This window comes from Pristiophorus japonicus, chromosome 6 (assembly GCF_044704955.1).
Source record: "Pristiophorus japonicus isolate sPriJap1 chromosome 6, sPriJap1.hap1, whole genome shotgun sequence".
Classification (NCBI taxonomy): domain Eukaryota; kingdom Metazoa; phylum Chordata; class Chondrichthyes; family Pristiophoridae; genus Pristiophorus; species Pristiophorus japonicus.
The window spans coordinates 8,355,513-8,372,893 of NC_091982.1; the positions used below are offsets into that span (position 1 = coordinate 8,355,513).

Sequence of the window (17,381 nt, forward strand, 5' to 3'; positions counted from 1 at the left end):
TAGTTCCACTCCAGCAGGGAGCTTGTTGAGTGTGAGATGGAACATTGCAGCGAGGAAGATCGAGAAGAGGATTGGCGCAATGATTCAGCCCTGCTTGACTCCAGTCTGGATGTGGATTGGATCTGTGGTGGATCTGTTGGATCAGGATCATGGCTTGCTTGTCCTCATGGCATAACTAGTGTTTTATACAGTTCAAGCATAACCTCCTGCTCTTGTATTCTATGCCTCGGCTAATAAAGGCAAGTATTCCGTATGCCTTCTTAACCACCTTATCTACCTGGCCTGCTACCTTCATGGATCTGTGGACATGCACTCCCAGGTCCCTTTGTTCCTCTGCACTTCTCCTTGCCTTTGTAGGACGATGGTTTTGTCCAGGATTAATTTGTAGTGGGCAAGAACAATTAGTTAACACTACTGGCTACTTCTCAGAGTTCGACACTGGAAAATAATGACAAGACACCAATATGTATAGTTCCCACTGTGCGTGGCTGTCTTTACTGAGTCTGATCAATCTGTTAGTAACATTACACCTATCAATCTGTCCCTTGAGCTGCTAAGCTACATCATAGTTACCTGTTCCTCAGTTTCCTGCGTGCTCACGATCATCCCAGTGGTCCACTGACTTGTTGTAATGCGCATCTTCTGATGAAGGGGTTTAACAGCTTTGAAAGTGGATAAATCCCCAGACCCAGATGAAATGTATCCCAGGCTGCTAAGTGAAGCAAAAGAGGAAATGACGATCATTTTCCAATCCTCTCTAGCTTCAGGTGTGGTGCCAAAGGAGGGCTGCTAATGTGGTATCTTTGTTTAAGAAAGGAGAAAGGGATAGACCGAGTAATTACAGGCCTGTCAGCCTAACCTCAGTTGTGGGAACATTTCTGGAAAAAATCCTGAAAGACAGGATAAATCTTCACTTAGAAAGACACGGATTAATCAAGGACAGTCAGCACGGATTTGTTAAGGGAAGGTTGTGTCTGACAAACTTGATTGAATTTTTCGAGGAGGTAACCAGGAGAGTCGATGAAGGCAAAGTGTATGATGTAGTGTATATGGATTTTAGCAAAGCTTTTGATTAGGTTCCACATGGCAGACTGGTCACAAAAGTAAAAGCCCATGGAATCCAGGGCAAAGTGGCAAGTTAGAACTAAAATTGGCTCAGAGGCAGGAAGCAAAGGGTAATGATTAATGGGTGTTTTTGCGACTGTAAGATGTTTCCAGTGGGGTTCCGCAGGGCTCAGTACTAGGTCCCTTGCTTTTTGTGATATACATCAATGATCTAGACTTGAATATGGGGGTATAATTAAGAAGTTTGCAGATGATACTAAAATCGGCTGTGTGGTTGATAATGAAGAAGAAAGCTGCGGACTGCAGGAAGATATCAATCTACTGGTCAGGTGGGCAGAACACTGGCAAATGGAATTTAATCCAGAGAAGTATGAGGTAATGCATTTGGGGAGAGCTAACATGAAAAGGGAATACAGGTACACATTAAATGGTAGGATACTGAGAAGTGTAGAGGAACAAAGGGGCCTTGGAGTGCATGTCCAAAGATCCCTGAAAGTAGCAGGCCAGGTAGATAAGGTGGTTAAGAAGACATAAGGAATGCTTGCCTTTGTTAGCCGAGGCATAGAATACAAGAACAGGGGGGTTATGCTTGAACTGTATAAAATACTGGTTAGGCCACAGCTGGAGTACTGCGTGCAATTCTGATCACCGCATTACAGGAAGGGCGTGATTGCGTTGGAGAGGGTAAAGAGGAGATTTACAAGGATGTTGCCGGGAGTGGAGAATCTAAGCTATGAGGACAGATTAGATAGGTTGGATTTGTTTTCATTGGAACAGAGGAGGCTGAGAGGAGACCTCATTGAGATGTATAAAATTATGTGGTGCCTAGATATAGTGGATAGAAAGGGCCTATTTCCCTTAGCAGAAGGGTCACCAACCAGGGGGCATAAATGTAAAGTAATTGGTAGAAGGTTTTGAAGAGATTTGAGGGGAAATTTCTTCACGTAGAGGATTGTGGGTGTCTTGAACTCACTGCCTGAAAGGGTGGTAGAGGCAGAAACCCTCACCACACTTAAAAAGTACTTGGATGTGCACTTGAAGTGTCGTAAACTGCAGGGTTACGGACCTAGAGCTGGAAAGTGGGATTAGGCTGAATAGCCTCTTGTTGGCTGGCATGGATGAGAGGGGATCTCATAGAAACATATAAAATTCTGACAGGATTGGACAGGTTAGATGCAGGAAGAATGTTCCCGATGTTGGGGAAGTCCAGAACCAGGGGTCACAGTCTAAGGATAAGGGGTAAGTCATTTAGGACCGAGATGAGGAGAAACTTCTTCACTGGGAGTTGTGAGCAAGTGGAATTCTCTACCACAGAAAGTTGTTGAGGCCAGTTCGTTAGATATATTCAAAAGGGAGTTAGATGTGGCCCTTACGGCGAAAGGGATTAAGGGATATGGAGAGAAAGCAGGAATGGGGTACTGAAGTGCATGATCATATTGAATGGTGGTGCAGGCTCGAAGGGCCGAATGGCCTACTCCTGCACCTATTTTCTATGTTTCTATGGACACGATGGTCCAACTGGCCTCCTTCCGTGCTGTAAACTTCTATGATTCTATTCGTCTTTACTGATTCTCTGCCTCAGTTTCCCTGCGCATTTACGATCAACCCGGTGATCTGATGGGTTCATGGAGCACAACCTCTGATGACTGACCATGTCATCTTTCTCTGATGGCTGCAGGCTGCTGTCCTGTCATCTGTGTGTTTGTCCCTGCCTTTTCTCAGGTGTTTCCACGGCTACCGAACCCTCATCGCATCCTTCCTTTGATCCATCAATGATCTATCTTCTTTGTGAGCACGCACTTATCACTTCAGAAGCTGGCCTATTGTCTAATCTAGTGCTATGGTGAACCTCACTGTGTTCAGTATCGGTGTTTACATTTCTACACAGGTGGGATGGACACCTCCTGTAATTCCCGTATTGGACTGTTCCGTCACCTGAGAACTCACTTTTAGAGTGAATACAAGTCTTCCTCGATTTCGAGGGACTGCCTATGATGATGATGATTTCTACGAAGGTTTGGTTGGTATCGGTGTTTACATGTCTACAAAAAGTTTCTCAACAGTTAGTATCGTTTCCATTGTGTTGGAGTTTCTCTTCTGATAAAATGTTTGTGTGGTTTTACATTTCCACAAAAGGTTTCTTATAGTCCTATTGTGTTGGGGTTTCTCTACAGATTAACATTAAGCATTTTAAACAGGAGTCTCCAAGAGTTCTTACATCTTACAGGAAGTCAGTATTTACAGCTTTCGTATTTTAAGCATTTTATACAAAATGTTTAAAAAGGTTTATCACAGAGTTCAGTTTCCTGGGCCTTACGCTGGGTTTTCAAGCCCTATACCTTGTTAGCCCTCCCCACATGCATTATCTCACACTTCTCTGGATTGAATTCCATTTGCCACTGCTCAACTGCCCAGTTCATTGATATCTTTCTGCAGTCTGCAGCTTTCTTCCTCATTATCAACCATACAGGCAATTTTTGTATCATCTGCAAACTTCTTAATCATACCCCCCTACATTCAAGTCTAAATCATTGATATATATCACAGAAGGCAAGGGACCCAGTACTGAACCCTGCAGAACCCCACTAGATACATCCTTCCAGTTACAAAAACCACCCATCAACCATTACCCTTTGCTTCCTGTCTCTGAGCCAATTTTGGAACTTGCCACTTTGCCTTGGATCCCATGGGCTTTTACTTTCGTGTCCAGTCTGCCATGTGGGACCTTATCAAAAGCTTTGCTAAAATCCATATACACTACATCAAATGCACTACCCTCATCAATCCTCCTTGTTACTTCCTCAAAAAATTCAATCAAGTTAGTCAGACACGACCTTCCCTTAACAAATCCGTGCTTATTGTCTCTGATTAATCCGTGTCTTTCTAAATGAAGATTTATCCTGTCCCTCGGAATTTTTTCCAATAATTTTCCCATCACCAAGGTTGGACTGAATGGACTGTAATTACTCGGTCTTTCTTCCTTTTTAAACAAAGGTACAACATTAGCAGTGCTCCAGTCCTCAGGCACCACACCTGTAGCCAGAGAGGATTGGAAAATGTTGGTCAGAGCCTCTGCAATTTCCTCTTTTGCTTCTCTTAACCGCCTGGGATACATTTCATCAGTTTAGGCGCATACACTTTGCATAACTAAACCCGAAACTTGCGGGACCCCATGGGCGCCTGCGCACTTCGTACGCGCCCGTAGGGGCCGAAAATTCAAGTCTATTAAATATTTTTTTAGAGGAGCTATGTTGGATTGGGGGAAAGTATGGAGTGGAGTGCCTCAGGTCTTGATGCTGAGACCACGACTGTTTCCAATTGACATAAATGACCAAGATTCAGAAACTGCAGATGATACCAAACTAGGTGGTGCAGTGAATCAGAAGTCGACATTCAGAAATTACCAAAAAAGTTAGATAAAATAAGAAAGTAGACAGAACAATGGCAAATGAAATTTAATGCAGACAAGTGTAAAGTGTTACACATAGGAAGAGTAAACAGACGACAAGCGTACTTTATGAACAATGTTAAAATAGCTAAGAAGGAATGAGATAGAGAGCTCGGAATTCACATAGAATGGAGGCTGAACAAGTCCAACCAATGCAGAACAGCAATCAACAAAACCAATAGGATGATGAACTACAGTAGAATTTAAGTCAGAGGAGGTAATGATCAAACCATATAGTGCACTGGTCAGACCACAGCTTGAACACCGCATCCAGTTCTGGTCATTAAGAAATTCAAGAGACATTCAAGTGCTTTAGGCAGTGCAGAAAGCAGTCACAAGACTAATCCCTAGTGTCAGGGGTCTGAATTATGAAGAAAGACTGGAGAAACATAAACTTTTCAGACTGGAACGGAGGTGTCTGAGAGGTGATTCTATAGAGATATCATAGAATCATAGAAATTTACAGCATGGAAGGAGGCCATTTCGGCCCATCGAGTCCATGCCAGCCGACCAAGAGCTATCCACCCTAATCCCGCTTTCCAGCTCTTGGTCCGTAGTCCTGTGGTTGCGGCACTTTAAGTGCACATCCAAGTATTTTTTAAATGTGGTGAGGGTTTCTGCCTCTACCACCCTTTCAGTCAGTGAGTTCCAGACCCCCACCATCCTCTGGGTGAAGAAATTTCCCCTCATATCTCCTCTTAAACTCCCCCAATTACTTTAAATCTATATTCCCTGGTTGTTGACCCTGCTGGCAAGAGAAACAGGTCCTTCCTATCCACCCTATCCAGGCCCCTCATAATTTTATACACCTCAATCAAGTCTCCCCTCAGCCTCCTCTGTTCCAAAGAAAACAGACCCAGCATCTCCAATCTTTCCTCATAGCCAAAATTCTCCAGGCAACATTCTTGTAAACCTCCTCTGCACCCTCTCTCGTGCAATCACATCTTTCCTGTAATGTGGTGACCAGAACTGCACGCAGTACTCCAGCTGCAGCCTAACCAGTGGTTTATACATCCTTGCTCTTGTATTCCATGCCTCGACTAATAAAGGCAAGTTTTCCATATGCCTTCTTAACCACCTTATCTACCTGGCCTGCTACCTTTAGGGATCTGTGGACCTGTACTCCAAGGTCCCTTTGTTTCTCTACACGTTTCAGTGTCATACCATTTAATGTGTATTCCCTTGCCGTGTTAGACCTCCCCAAATGCATTATCTCACACTTATCCGGATTGAATTCCATTTGCCATTGTTCCACCCAACTTGACCCGTACATTGATATTGTACTGCAATCCGTGGCTTTCCTCTTCATTATCAACCACACAGCCTAGTTTTGTATCATCTGCAAACTTCTTAATCATACCCCCAACATTCCATAAAAAGCAAGGGACCCAGCACTGAGCCCTGCGGAACCCCACTGCATACAGCCTTCCAGTCACAAAAACACCCATCAACCACTACTCTTTGCTTCCTGCCACTGAGCCAATTTTGGATCCAACTTGCCACTGTGTCCTGGATCCCATGGGCTTTTACTTTCGTGATCAGTCTGCCTTGTGGGATCTTGTAAAAATCTTTGCTGAAATCCATATACACTACATCATACGCACTGTCCTCATCAACCCTCCTGGTTACCTCCTCTCAAAATTCAATCAAGTTCATCAGACACGACCTTCCCTTAACAAATCCATGCTGACTGTCCTTGATTAATCCCTGTAAGATTGTTAATGGTGTAGAAAAAGCTAAGCTGGAATAATACTTTAAATGAAACCGCAGGAATAGAACTCGGAGACACATTCAAACTAGTAAAAGAACATTTTAGGGTTAATGTCAGAAATTCTTCTTCACACAAAGGCCTAGAAATTTGGACGCGCCCATACCTGAATGGTGAGTCCTGAGGTGCGCCCGATATTGGGTGTCAGGAAGAAGGTGGGGCACTGCTAGTGTCACAGCGGCACTCAAGTACGTGAAACTGGGAGGGGAGGATTGGAGGCTGAGGGTGAGGGTCGCAGAGAGGCCTGGGGGTCGGGATTAGATGCCAACGGTCCCCGGGGCCGGGGATCGGGATCTGAGGCCGGTGATCGGGAGTGAAGGCCGGAGGTCAGGATCAAAGGCAGGGATTGGGAACGTAGACCAAGGGTCATAATCGGCTGGGGAAGAATAGGAGGACGGGAGTTGAGAGCGGCGGTGATCTGCGGGGCTGGGAGCTGTGTAAGGCTTTCTTTAAATGTGCCATCGGGCATACAGCGTAACTCTTTATAACATTAAAGCACTATGTGACTTTACAGCATTCACAAAGAGGCAGAGAAAAAAGGTATTGAGGACCTGAGGATAGATGTGTTCTCGATTTTGAGGGTGCTGCTGCTCACCACTACGAGGAGAAGAAGAAGCAATGGCAGAGGGAGGAGCCAGAGGCGGCAGCAGCCTACTTTATTCATGAGAAGTCCCGAGGAGCCCGCCTGCTCTTGCTGGCCCCTAAAAATAATTTTAGAATTACTTTTTAATGGGTTCTCTTCCTCTTGACTGCCAGGTTAAACTGCACAGAGCGTGCGCGGTGTGCATTACACCCAGTAGGACTTTGATTAGCATAGATTAATGATTCATGTAGTGCCTGGGTCACTCAGCAGAAAGCCCACGTTAAAATAGCAACAAAGTCGGAATGTGAGACAACCATTTCAATAATGCTCCACTTCTGCCAGGCAGAGGGCCCTTCTCTGTCTCTCTTCAGCCAAGAGTTTATATTTACACTGTTCATTTGTTGGAAAGTACTAAAATACTCCTGAATCGATATTTCACAGCGGGAGATATATCTGAAGTGATTCGCTCTGACCTACCTACAGCATTCAGGTCGAGAACTGCAACTTGAACGCCCTCATGAGAAGCATATTTCCAAAATGAATCTCACTGGGAACCATAACTCCATTTGTTACAAATCTTAACGAAAAGCTTCCTTTTGAAATGTGGTATAATGTATTTTGAATATATCAACATTGTGGCCTAGAAATTTGGGTCTTTTGCGCCTCCTGTTAGTGCACCCGGGGCCACTAACTGAGCGCAAACGACTTTTCGACCGGGCGACACCGCTAACGACTCCCGCTAAATTCCAAGGCAGTTTACCAGCAGCGGTAACCTGTAGTGCCCTGCTCCGCCAGCGATGATGACCTCATCACCGTGTGCGGTGACCCATTTTTACCCCGGAACAAAAGTTGGGCAGCATCCCCTGAAGCTGCGCCGGCAATACATAAGAACATAAGAACATAAGAATTAGGAACAGGAGTAGGCCATCTAGCCCCTCGAGCCTGCTCCGCCATTCAACAAGATCATGGCTGATCTGGCCGTGGACTCAGCTCCACTTACCCGCCCGCTCCCCATAACCCTTAATTCCCTTATTGGTTAAAAATCTATCGATCTGTGATTTGAATACATTCAATGAGCTAGCCTCAACTGCTTCCTTGGGCAGAGAATTCCACAGATTCACAACCTTCTGGGAGAAGAAATTCCTTCTCAATCCGGTTTTAAATTGGCTCCCCCATATTTTGAGGCGGTGCCCACTAGTTCTAGTCTCCCCGACCAGTGGAAACAACCTCTCTGCCTCTATCTTGTTTATCCCTTTCATTATTTTAAATGTTTTTATAAGATTAACCCCTCATCCTTCTGAACTCCAACGAGTAAAGACCCAGTCTAATCAATCTATCATCATAAGGTAACCCCCTCATCTCCGGAATCTGCCTGGTGAATCATCTCTGTACCCGCTCCAAAGCCAGTATATCCTTCCTTAAGTAAGGTGACCAAACAGCAACAGCTTCACGGGACATGAACCGGGTGCAGGCCCCTCGCAGGGAGCTACTTAAAGGGGAGGTGGCGGCCATGTTAAAATTAAAATGTGGCTCTTTTCTTCGGCACCCCATTGGCGCCTCGATCGTGGGGTCCGTGCCAGAATCGTTCAGACCGGCACTCTGCTTGAGTGCTGGGCTGTTGGCACAGCAACCCCGCTCCCCGGTGGTCCATGGAGGCCCGTTTCATTCCTCCAGAGTTTGCAGCTTGAGCCCTTCCCTTTTAGTGAAGGAAAGGAAGTGGGGTGCGTTATTTTTCGGGGCGGTAACCCGAATCTTTTGAGCGGGGTGGGACTTGCACGCCTGTCACAGAGTGTCCCGCCTCCCGGATGTTAACTGCCCCCAAACGGGGCGCATCACAATTTCACCCCCTGTATTTTCAAACTGCAAAGAATTTCATCAGGCAAGGTAACATGTCGTAGGTCATCGCCTGAAGATTAGACTCAAACCATTCAAAGCACAAGGATAACAATAATCTAACAGAGCTTGCGTATTTGTAATTACAATATAAATGTCATGTGGCCAAAAGTCCATTGAAGACATTTTAGATTGGACCTGGAATTGGACAGAATGCTCACTTTGTGCGTTGCTGACACCATCTGACTCGGCCTATTTGCATAGATCAGGCAGATATCTTCCACATTAACAGTGTAACTGGAGCACCTGACTCAGGTTGTAGGAAGGAAACGTTGTGGTGCTGAGCCAAAGATATTTTTTTTAATTGCTGTTTCGTTTGCTGTGATCAATTGCAATAAGGAATCCCTGGCCTTTTCATTTTTCAATGCTTCTGCTGCCCTGGGCAAAAGGGACCTAAAGGTATCCCTTGCACCAGCATGGCTAATAGTGCTAGTGCTTGATTGCATCATACAACATCATTCTCACAGATGTGGGTGGGAATATTATGCACCTGCCACAACATGGGCCAGAAATTCTGATGGACAGCACGAAGGGCAGGGAGTGGGCAGGTATTGAATCCTGCCTAAAGTCCACCTGCTCCCACCCAGATAACACCCCAGATGTGCTGAAAACATCATTCATTTTCAAGCTTAAGTCCATTGCACTGGGAGAAAGGGAAGCTTTATGAGCAAAGGAGCTTATCAATTGCTTCTGTATATTCTTTGATTTCCCTGGTATTGATATGCTGAGGTAGGTTCCAAGCACATCCTCATGATTTAGTCAAATTGTGTTGAGGTGGTGGAAGACTACAATGTCCAAAATCCAGGAGCAGAAGAGAGTTGAGGCACAAGGCATTGGTGTACCAAAACCTATGTCCTTATTCTCCTCACTCTTCTGATGACCCTGCCAGAATATAGTTGCTTGCACAGCTTCCCAGATCACATTTCTTTCTTATTTAACTATGAAGAATATAGTACTTCAGTTTGTTTCTCTGTTGAATCTTCTAGGAAGGAATGGGGCCTAGAGATGTTCTTGCCATCATCTCTCCTGCTGTACATGAAGGAAAAGCATACGCGGAAAATCCTTGCGCATCATCTCAAAGCAACTCAAGCCCCAGGTGCTTCAGGCAAAAAGGTAAAACAAAGAAAAGCTAGGACCTTAGCAGGGCACTCCAAACAAAGCAACATTTATTTTAGCTTTACTGGATATGTGTATTCATTGTTAAATAACAAATCTGAGGGTTAACTGCGACAGGAGACCAGGTGTGCAATAGGCGCAGAGGAAACGTTGAATTGGGAGAGCAGACTGTGCAACAATTTTTCTCTGGGTTGCAATTCAGAGTCTTCTGCATCTCGTGAGCTGAAGTACTGCAACCCAATAAGACTCCAGATTTGATACAAAAATATTTAAATGATGAACTAGCAAAATTCAGCAGTGTTTGTGCCAGGTGTCCCCATTTGAATGGGAGCAAGGCAGGCTTTATAGAATCGTAGAATCATAGAATGGTTACAGCACAGCAGGAGGCCATTCGGCCGGTCGAGCCAGTGCCGGCTCTCTGCAAGAGCGCTTCAGCTAGTCCCCTCCCCGGCCCTTTCCCCGTAGCCCTGCAATTTTTTTTTTCCTTAAGCTGCTTATCCAGTTCCCTTTTGAAAGCCACGATTGAGTCTGCCTCCACCACCCTTTCAGGCCGTGCATTCCAGATCATAAACATTCACTGCGTAAAAAAGTTTTTCCTCATGTTGCCTTTGGTTCTTCTGCCAATCACCTTGAATCTGTGTCCTCTGGTTCTCGACCCTTAGAACATAAGAATTAGGAACAGGAGTAGGCCATCTAGCCCCTCGAGCCTGCTCCGCCATTCAACAAGGTCATTGCTGATCTGGCCGTGGACTTAGCTCCACTTACCCGCCCGCTCCCCGTAACCCTTAATTCCCTTATTGGTTATAAGAACATAAGAATTAATTCCGCCAATGGGAACAGTTTCTCTCTATCTACTCTGTCTAGACCCCTCCTGATTTTGAATACCTTTATCAAATCTCCTCTTAACCTTCTCTGCTCTAAGGAGAACAACCCCAGCTTCTCCAGTCTGCCCACATAACTGAAGTCCCTCATCCCTGGAACCATTCTTGTAAATCTTTTCTGCACCGTCTCAAAGGCCTTCACATCCTTCCTAAATTGTGGTGCCCAGAATTGGACACAATACTCCAAACCAGTGTTTTATAAAGGTTCATCATAACTTCCTTGCTTTTGTACTATTGGGCCCAAATTTCCCCATGAGTTGCACGGTTTTTTCTGGTGTAACTTGATTTTTCTGGTGTATCTTTTAAGTTGCAAATATGGCCATTTAATTTGCGCCAGAGTAAGTGAGTTAGTTAGGTTTTTTGTTGGGTCAGTTTTTTTTTTCCAAAAGGGGGCGTTCCCAGCCACTTACACCATTTATGCCAATTTGGCCAGAAAAAGGTTGTACTAAACTAACTTAGGGCAGCGTATGTGTCCACTTTTGTCTGCACAGAAAGACCTTACTTACAGTGCAAGTAACTACATTTAAAGCACCACCAAGCACAAAACGAAGCACAAAAAGTAATAAGCAATTAATGAACAAATAAAATAAAATACAGTTGTACAGGGCCTTGGTGAGGCCACACCTGGAGTATTGTGTACAGTTTTGATCAACTGGGCTTGTATTCACTGGAGTTCAGAAGAATGAGAGGGGACCTCATAGAAACGTTTAAAATTCTGATGGGTTTAGACAGGTTAGATGCAGGAAGAACGTTCCCAATGTTGGGGAAGTCCAGAACCAGGGGTCACAGTCTAAGGATAAGGGGTAAGCCATTTAGGACCGAGATGAGGAGAAACTTCTTCACCCAGAGAGTGGTGAACCTGTGGAATTCTCTACCACAGAAAGTTGTTGAGGCCAATTCACTAAATATATTCAAAAAGGAGTTAGATGTAGTCCTTACTACTAGGGGGATCAAGGGTTATGGCGAGAAAGCAGGAATTGGGTACTGAAGTTGCATGTTCAGCCATGAACTCATTGAATGGCGGTGCAGGCTCGAAGGGCCGAATGGCCTACTCCTGCACCTATTTTCTATGTTTCTATGTTTCTATGTCAGATGTCAGTGGGCAAAAAGGGAAAAAGGGAAAATGGGCTAAAAGGGAAAAAATTTCCGCCCAAAAAGGGTTGAAAGTCGGTGCAGCAGTTGCGTTCTCCCTCCCCATCCCAGGCCGAAGGTAGGATTTACATCAGCTCTTTATTTGTTAATTTAATTATTTACCTCAGTTCTTCCCAACATTGGGAACATTCTTCCTGCATCTAACCTGTCTAAACCCGTCAGAATTTTAAACGTTTCTATGAGATCCCCTCTCATTCTTCTGAACTCCAGTGAATACAAGCCCAGTTGATCCAGTCTTTCTTGATAGGTCAGTCCCGCCATCCCGGGAATCAGTCTGGTGAACCTTCGCTGCACTCCCTCAATAGCAAGAATGTCCTTCCTCAGGTTAGGAGACCAAAACTGTACACAATACTCCAGGTGTGGCCTCACCAAGGCCCTGTACAATTGTAGCAACACCTCCCTGTCCCTGTACTCAAATCCCCTCACTATGAAGGCCAACATGCCATTTGCTTTTTTAACCGCCTGCTGTACCTGCATGCCAACCTTCAATGACTGATGTACCATGACACCCAGGTCTCGTTGCACCTCCCCTTTTCCTAATCTGTCACCATTCAGATAATAGTCTGTCTCTCTGTTTTTACCACCAAAGTGGATAACCTCACATTTATCCACATTATATTTCATCTGCCATGCATTTGCCCACTCACCTAACCTATCCAAGTCGCTCTGCAGCCTCATAGCATCCTCCTCACAGCGCACACTGCCACCCAACTTAGTGTCATCCGCAAATTTGGAGATACTACATTTAATCCCCTCGTCTAAATCATTAATGTACAGTGTAAACAGCTGGGGCCCCACACAGAACCTTGCGGTACCCCACTAGTCACTGCCTGCCATTCTGAAAAGTCCCCATTTACTCCTACTCTTTGCTTCCTGTCTGATAACCAGTTCTCAATCCATGTCAGCACACTACCCCCAATCCCATGTGCTTTAACTTTGCACATTAATCTCTTGTGTGGGACCTTGTCGAAAGCCTTCTGAAAGTCCAAATATACCACATCAACTGGTCCTCCCTTGTCCACTCTACTGGAAACATCCTCAAAAAATTCCAGAAGATTTGTCAAGCATGATTTCCCTTTCACAAATCCATGCTGACTTGGACCTATCATGTCACCTCTTTCCAAATGCGCTGCTATGACATCCTTAATAATTGATTCCATCATTTTACCCACTACCGATGTCAGGCTGACCGGTCTATGATTCCCTGTTTTCTCTCTCCCTCCTTTTTTAAAAAGTGGGGTTACATTGGCTACCCTCCACTCGATAGGAACTGATCCAGAGTCAATGGAATGTTGGAAAATGACTGTCAATGCATCCGCTATTTCCAAGGCCACCTCCTTAAGTACTCTGGGATACAGTCCATCAGGCCCTGGGGATTTATTGGCCTTCAATCCCATCAATTTCCCCAACACAATTTCCCGACTAATAAGGATTTCCCTCAGTTCCTCCTTCTTACTAGACCCTCTGACCCTTTTTATATCCGGAAGGTTGTTTGTGTCCTCCTTAGTAAATACCGAACCAAAGTACTTGTTCCCCGTTATGACTTCCCCTGATTTTGACTGCAGGGGACCTATGTTTGTCTTTACTAACCTTTTTCTCTTTACATATCTATAGAAACTTTTGCAATCCGTCTTAATGATTCCTGCAAGCTTCTTCTCGTACTCCATTTTCCCTGCCCTAATCAAACCCTTTGTCCTCCTCTGCTGAGTTCTAAATTTCTCCCAGTCCCCGGGTTCGCTGCTATTTCTGGCCAATTTGTATGCCACTTCCTTGGCTTTAATACTATCCCTGATTTCCCTTGATAGCTACGGTTGAGCCACCTTCCCTTTTTTATTTTTACGCCAGACAGGAATGTACAATTGTTGTAGTTCATCCATGCGGTCTCTAAATGTCTGCCATTGCCCATCCACAGTCAACCCCTTAAGTATCATTCGCCAATCTATCCTAGCCAATTCACGCCTCATACCTTCAAAGTTACCCTTCTTTAAGTTCTGGACCATGGTCTCTGAATTAACTGTTTCATTCTCCATCCTAATGCAGAATTCCACCATATTATAGTCACTCTTCCCCAAAGGGCCTCGCACAACGAGATTGCTAATTAATCCTCTCTCATTACACAACACCCAGTCTAAGATGGCCTCCCTCCTAGTTGGTTCCTCAACATATTGGTCTAGAAAACCATCCCTTATGCACTCCAGGAAATCCTCCTCCACCGTATTGCTTCCAGTTTGGTTAGCCCAATCTATGTGCATATTAAAGTCACTCATTATAACTGCTGTACCTTTATTGCATGCACCCCTAATTTCCTGTTTGATGCCCTCCCCAACATCACTACTACTGTTTGGAGATCTGTACACAACTCCCACTAACGTTTTTTGCCCTTTGGTGTTCTGCAGCTCTACCCATATAGATTCCACATCATCCAAGCTAATGTCCTTCCTAACTATTGCATTAATCTCCTCCTTAACCAGCAATGCTACCCCACCTCCTTTTCCTTTTATTCTATCCTTCCTGAATGTTGAATACCCCTGGATGTTGAGTTCCCAGCCCTGATTATCCTGGAGCCACATCTCTGTAATCCCAATCACATCATATTTGTTAACATCTATTTGCACAGTTAATTCATCCACCTTATTATGGATACTCCTTGCATTAAGACACAAAGCCTTCAGGCTTGTTTTTTTAACACCCTTTGTCCTTTTAGAATTTTGCTGTACAGTGGCCCTTTTTGTTCTTTGCCTTGGGTTTCTCTGCCCTCCACTTTTCCTCATCTCCTTTCTGTCTTTTGCTTTTGTCTCCTTTTTGTTTCCCTCTGTCTCCCTGCATTGGTTTCCATCCCCCTGCCATATTAGTTTAACTCCTCCCCAACAACACTAGCAAACACTCCCCCGAGGACATTGGTTCCGGTCCTTCAAAGAGCTTCATACATAAATTATTTGCAATACAACCTAACTGCATGTTGCTGGTTATTTATTGATACACAGGATGGGATGTAGGTTAAGCACATGGCTGTTACTGTATATGTGCTTCTTTAACATGACTAGACCACCACCCAAACAAACAAATGCAAAGCCAGCCCAGCATGGCAAGCGACGTTGCTACACGACAAGCTATTCTCGGTCCAAACCACTGGACTGCAGCCAAAGACGACCAACCTCTCCCCCCCTCTCTCGCCCCGACCAAAACTCAGTCGCACCAACCTGTTTCTTGCAGCCCTCAGCAGCCGGCCTGTGTGGCAGGCCATTCGGCCTGGGATAGGGGCTGGACGCGTTCTGCAGGCATCATCATCACAATCATGGGACGTACCTACTGCACATGCGCGACCGCTCTACTGCGCACGCACACAGCTGCCAGCACTGTTTTCGGCGCGGGACGGTAGCTCCGCCCCCCTCACTCCATGAGGAGCACCGCAGAGCGGCCAGAATCGGGAGAAAGTTTTTCAGCGCCGTTTCCAGCGCACAAAGTTGCCGCATCTCCGGGGAGTGCGCCGAAAAAAGTGGTTGGGGAAATTTGGGCCCATTGTCTGTATTTATAAAACCCAGGATCCCGTAATCTTTTTTTAACCACTTTCTGAACCTGCCGTGACAGCTTCAACGATTTGTGCACATGTATCCCCAGGTCTCTCTGTTTTTGCACTCCCTTTAGGATTGTACCCTTTAGCTTCTCTTGCCTCTACTCATTCTTCCTGCCAAAATGTGTCACTTCGCACTTTTCTGCATTAAATTTCATCTGCCAGATGTCTGCCAATTCGACCGGCCTTTCTGTCATCTTGAAGTCTAATCACTATCCTCCTCACAAACCACTATACTTCCAACTTTTGTGTCATCTGCAAATTTTGAAATTGTGTGTTGTACACACAAGTCCAAGTCATTAATATATATCAAGAGAAGCAGTGGTCCCAGTACCAACCCCTGAGGAAAAGAGCTTTTAAATTGCTCCTGTAAGTTTATGAAGGACGCTTTATTTTAACTCCTTGAAGTAAGTTTATTTTTAAAGTGCCTTTAACACATGTGAGACCTATTTGCAAATATTGTTGCAAGTTGTGTCTAAAAGGTTAACAGCTATTACTAAACCCCCCTGAATGGTAATTGAGCGCAAAAAATCTAGGCTGACACTCCAGTGCTGCCCTATCGGAGGTGCCATCTTTCGGATGAGACGTTAAACCGAGGCCCCGTCTGCTCTCTCCTGTGGATGTAAAAGATCCCATGGCACTATTTTGAAGGAGAACAGGAGAGTTACCCCAGCTGTCCTGGCCAATATTTATCCATCAATCAACATAACAGAAAAACAGATTACCTGATCATTATTACATTGCTGTTTGTGGTGTGCAAATTGGCTACCACGTTTCCCACAATACAACAGTGACTACACTCCAAAAAGTACTTCATTGGCTGTAAAGCGCTTTGAGATGTCCAGTGGTAGTGAAAGGCACTATATAAATGTAAGTCTTTCTTTTCTTTCTTTATTTTTCAGAGTATACACTTTTGTTCTGGATCCCCCCACCAGAGGAAATAATTTCTCTGCATCTACTCTGTCAAATCCCTTTATCATTTTGAATACCTTGATTAGGTCCCCCTCAACCTTTTAAACTCAAGAAAATACAAGTCAAGTTATGCAACCTGTCCTAATTTAATTCTGGTGAACCTGCACTGTACCCCCCCTCCAAGGTCAATATATCTTTCCCAATATTTAGTGGCCAAAACTGAATGCAGTACTCCAGACGGGGCCAACTTCATCTTAGATATTATAAGTTGATGGTGCCCATACACAGTGACAAACATATATGTCAGTAAGTGACATGTATATCATACAGCTAGTCTAACAATGATTATATGCATGAAGGTCTTTGAAGGTGTTAGTGTGCCAAGGGTTTCAGCTTGAATGTGGGCCCCATTGCAGTGTGGTTGTGTGTGTGTGTGTGTGGTTGTGTGTGTGTGTGTGGGGAGGGGGGGCTTGGCATGGGCCAGCACTAAACTTGCAACAGGTTGGCAAGCGAAACAGGGTCTTGGTGAGACCACACTTTGACTAGTGTGTGCAGTTTTGGTCTCCTAATCTGTGGAAGGACGCGCTTGCTATTGAGGGAGTGCAGCAAAGGTTCACCAGACTAATTCCCGGGATGACAGGACTGACATATGAAGAAAGACTGGATCGGCTAGGCTTATACTCACTGGAATTTAGAAGAATGAGAGGGGATCTCATAGAAACATATAAAATTATGACGGGACTGGACAGGTTAGATGCAGGAAGAATGTTCCCGATGTTGGGGAAGTCCAGAACCAGGGGTCACAGTCTGAGGATAAGGGGTAAGTTATTTAGGACCAAGATGAGGAGAAACTTCTTCACCCAGAGAGTGGTGAACCTGTGGAATTCTCTACCACAGAAAATTGTTGAGTCCAGTTCGTTGGATATATTCAAGAGGGAGTTAGATGTGGCCCTTACGGCTAAGGGGATCAGCGGGTATGGAGAGAAAGCAGG

At 44.9% G+C, this 17,381-nt stretch overlaps 1 protein-coding gene across 1 annotated transcript in view; it reads left to right on the forward strand.

Annotated features, from left to right (window-relative positions):
* frmpd3 (FERM and PDZ domain containing 3) overlaps positions 1–17,381 on the forward strand; it is a 252,699-nt gene that overhangs the window by 135,942 nt on the left and 99,376 nt on the right. Inside the window, exon 10 of the mRNA XM_070882527.1 lies at positions 9,744–9,870. Coding sequence (XP_070738628.1) covers positions 9,744–9,870 — 127 coding nt within the window. The remainder of the gene's footprint in view (positions 1–9,743; positions 9,871–17,381) is intronic.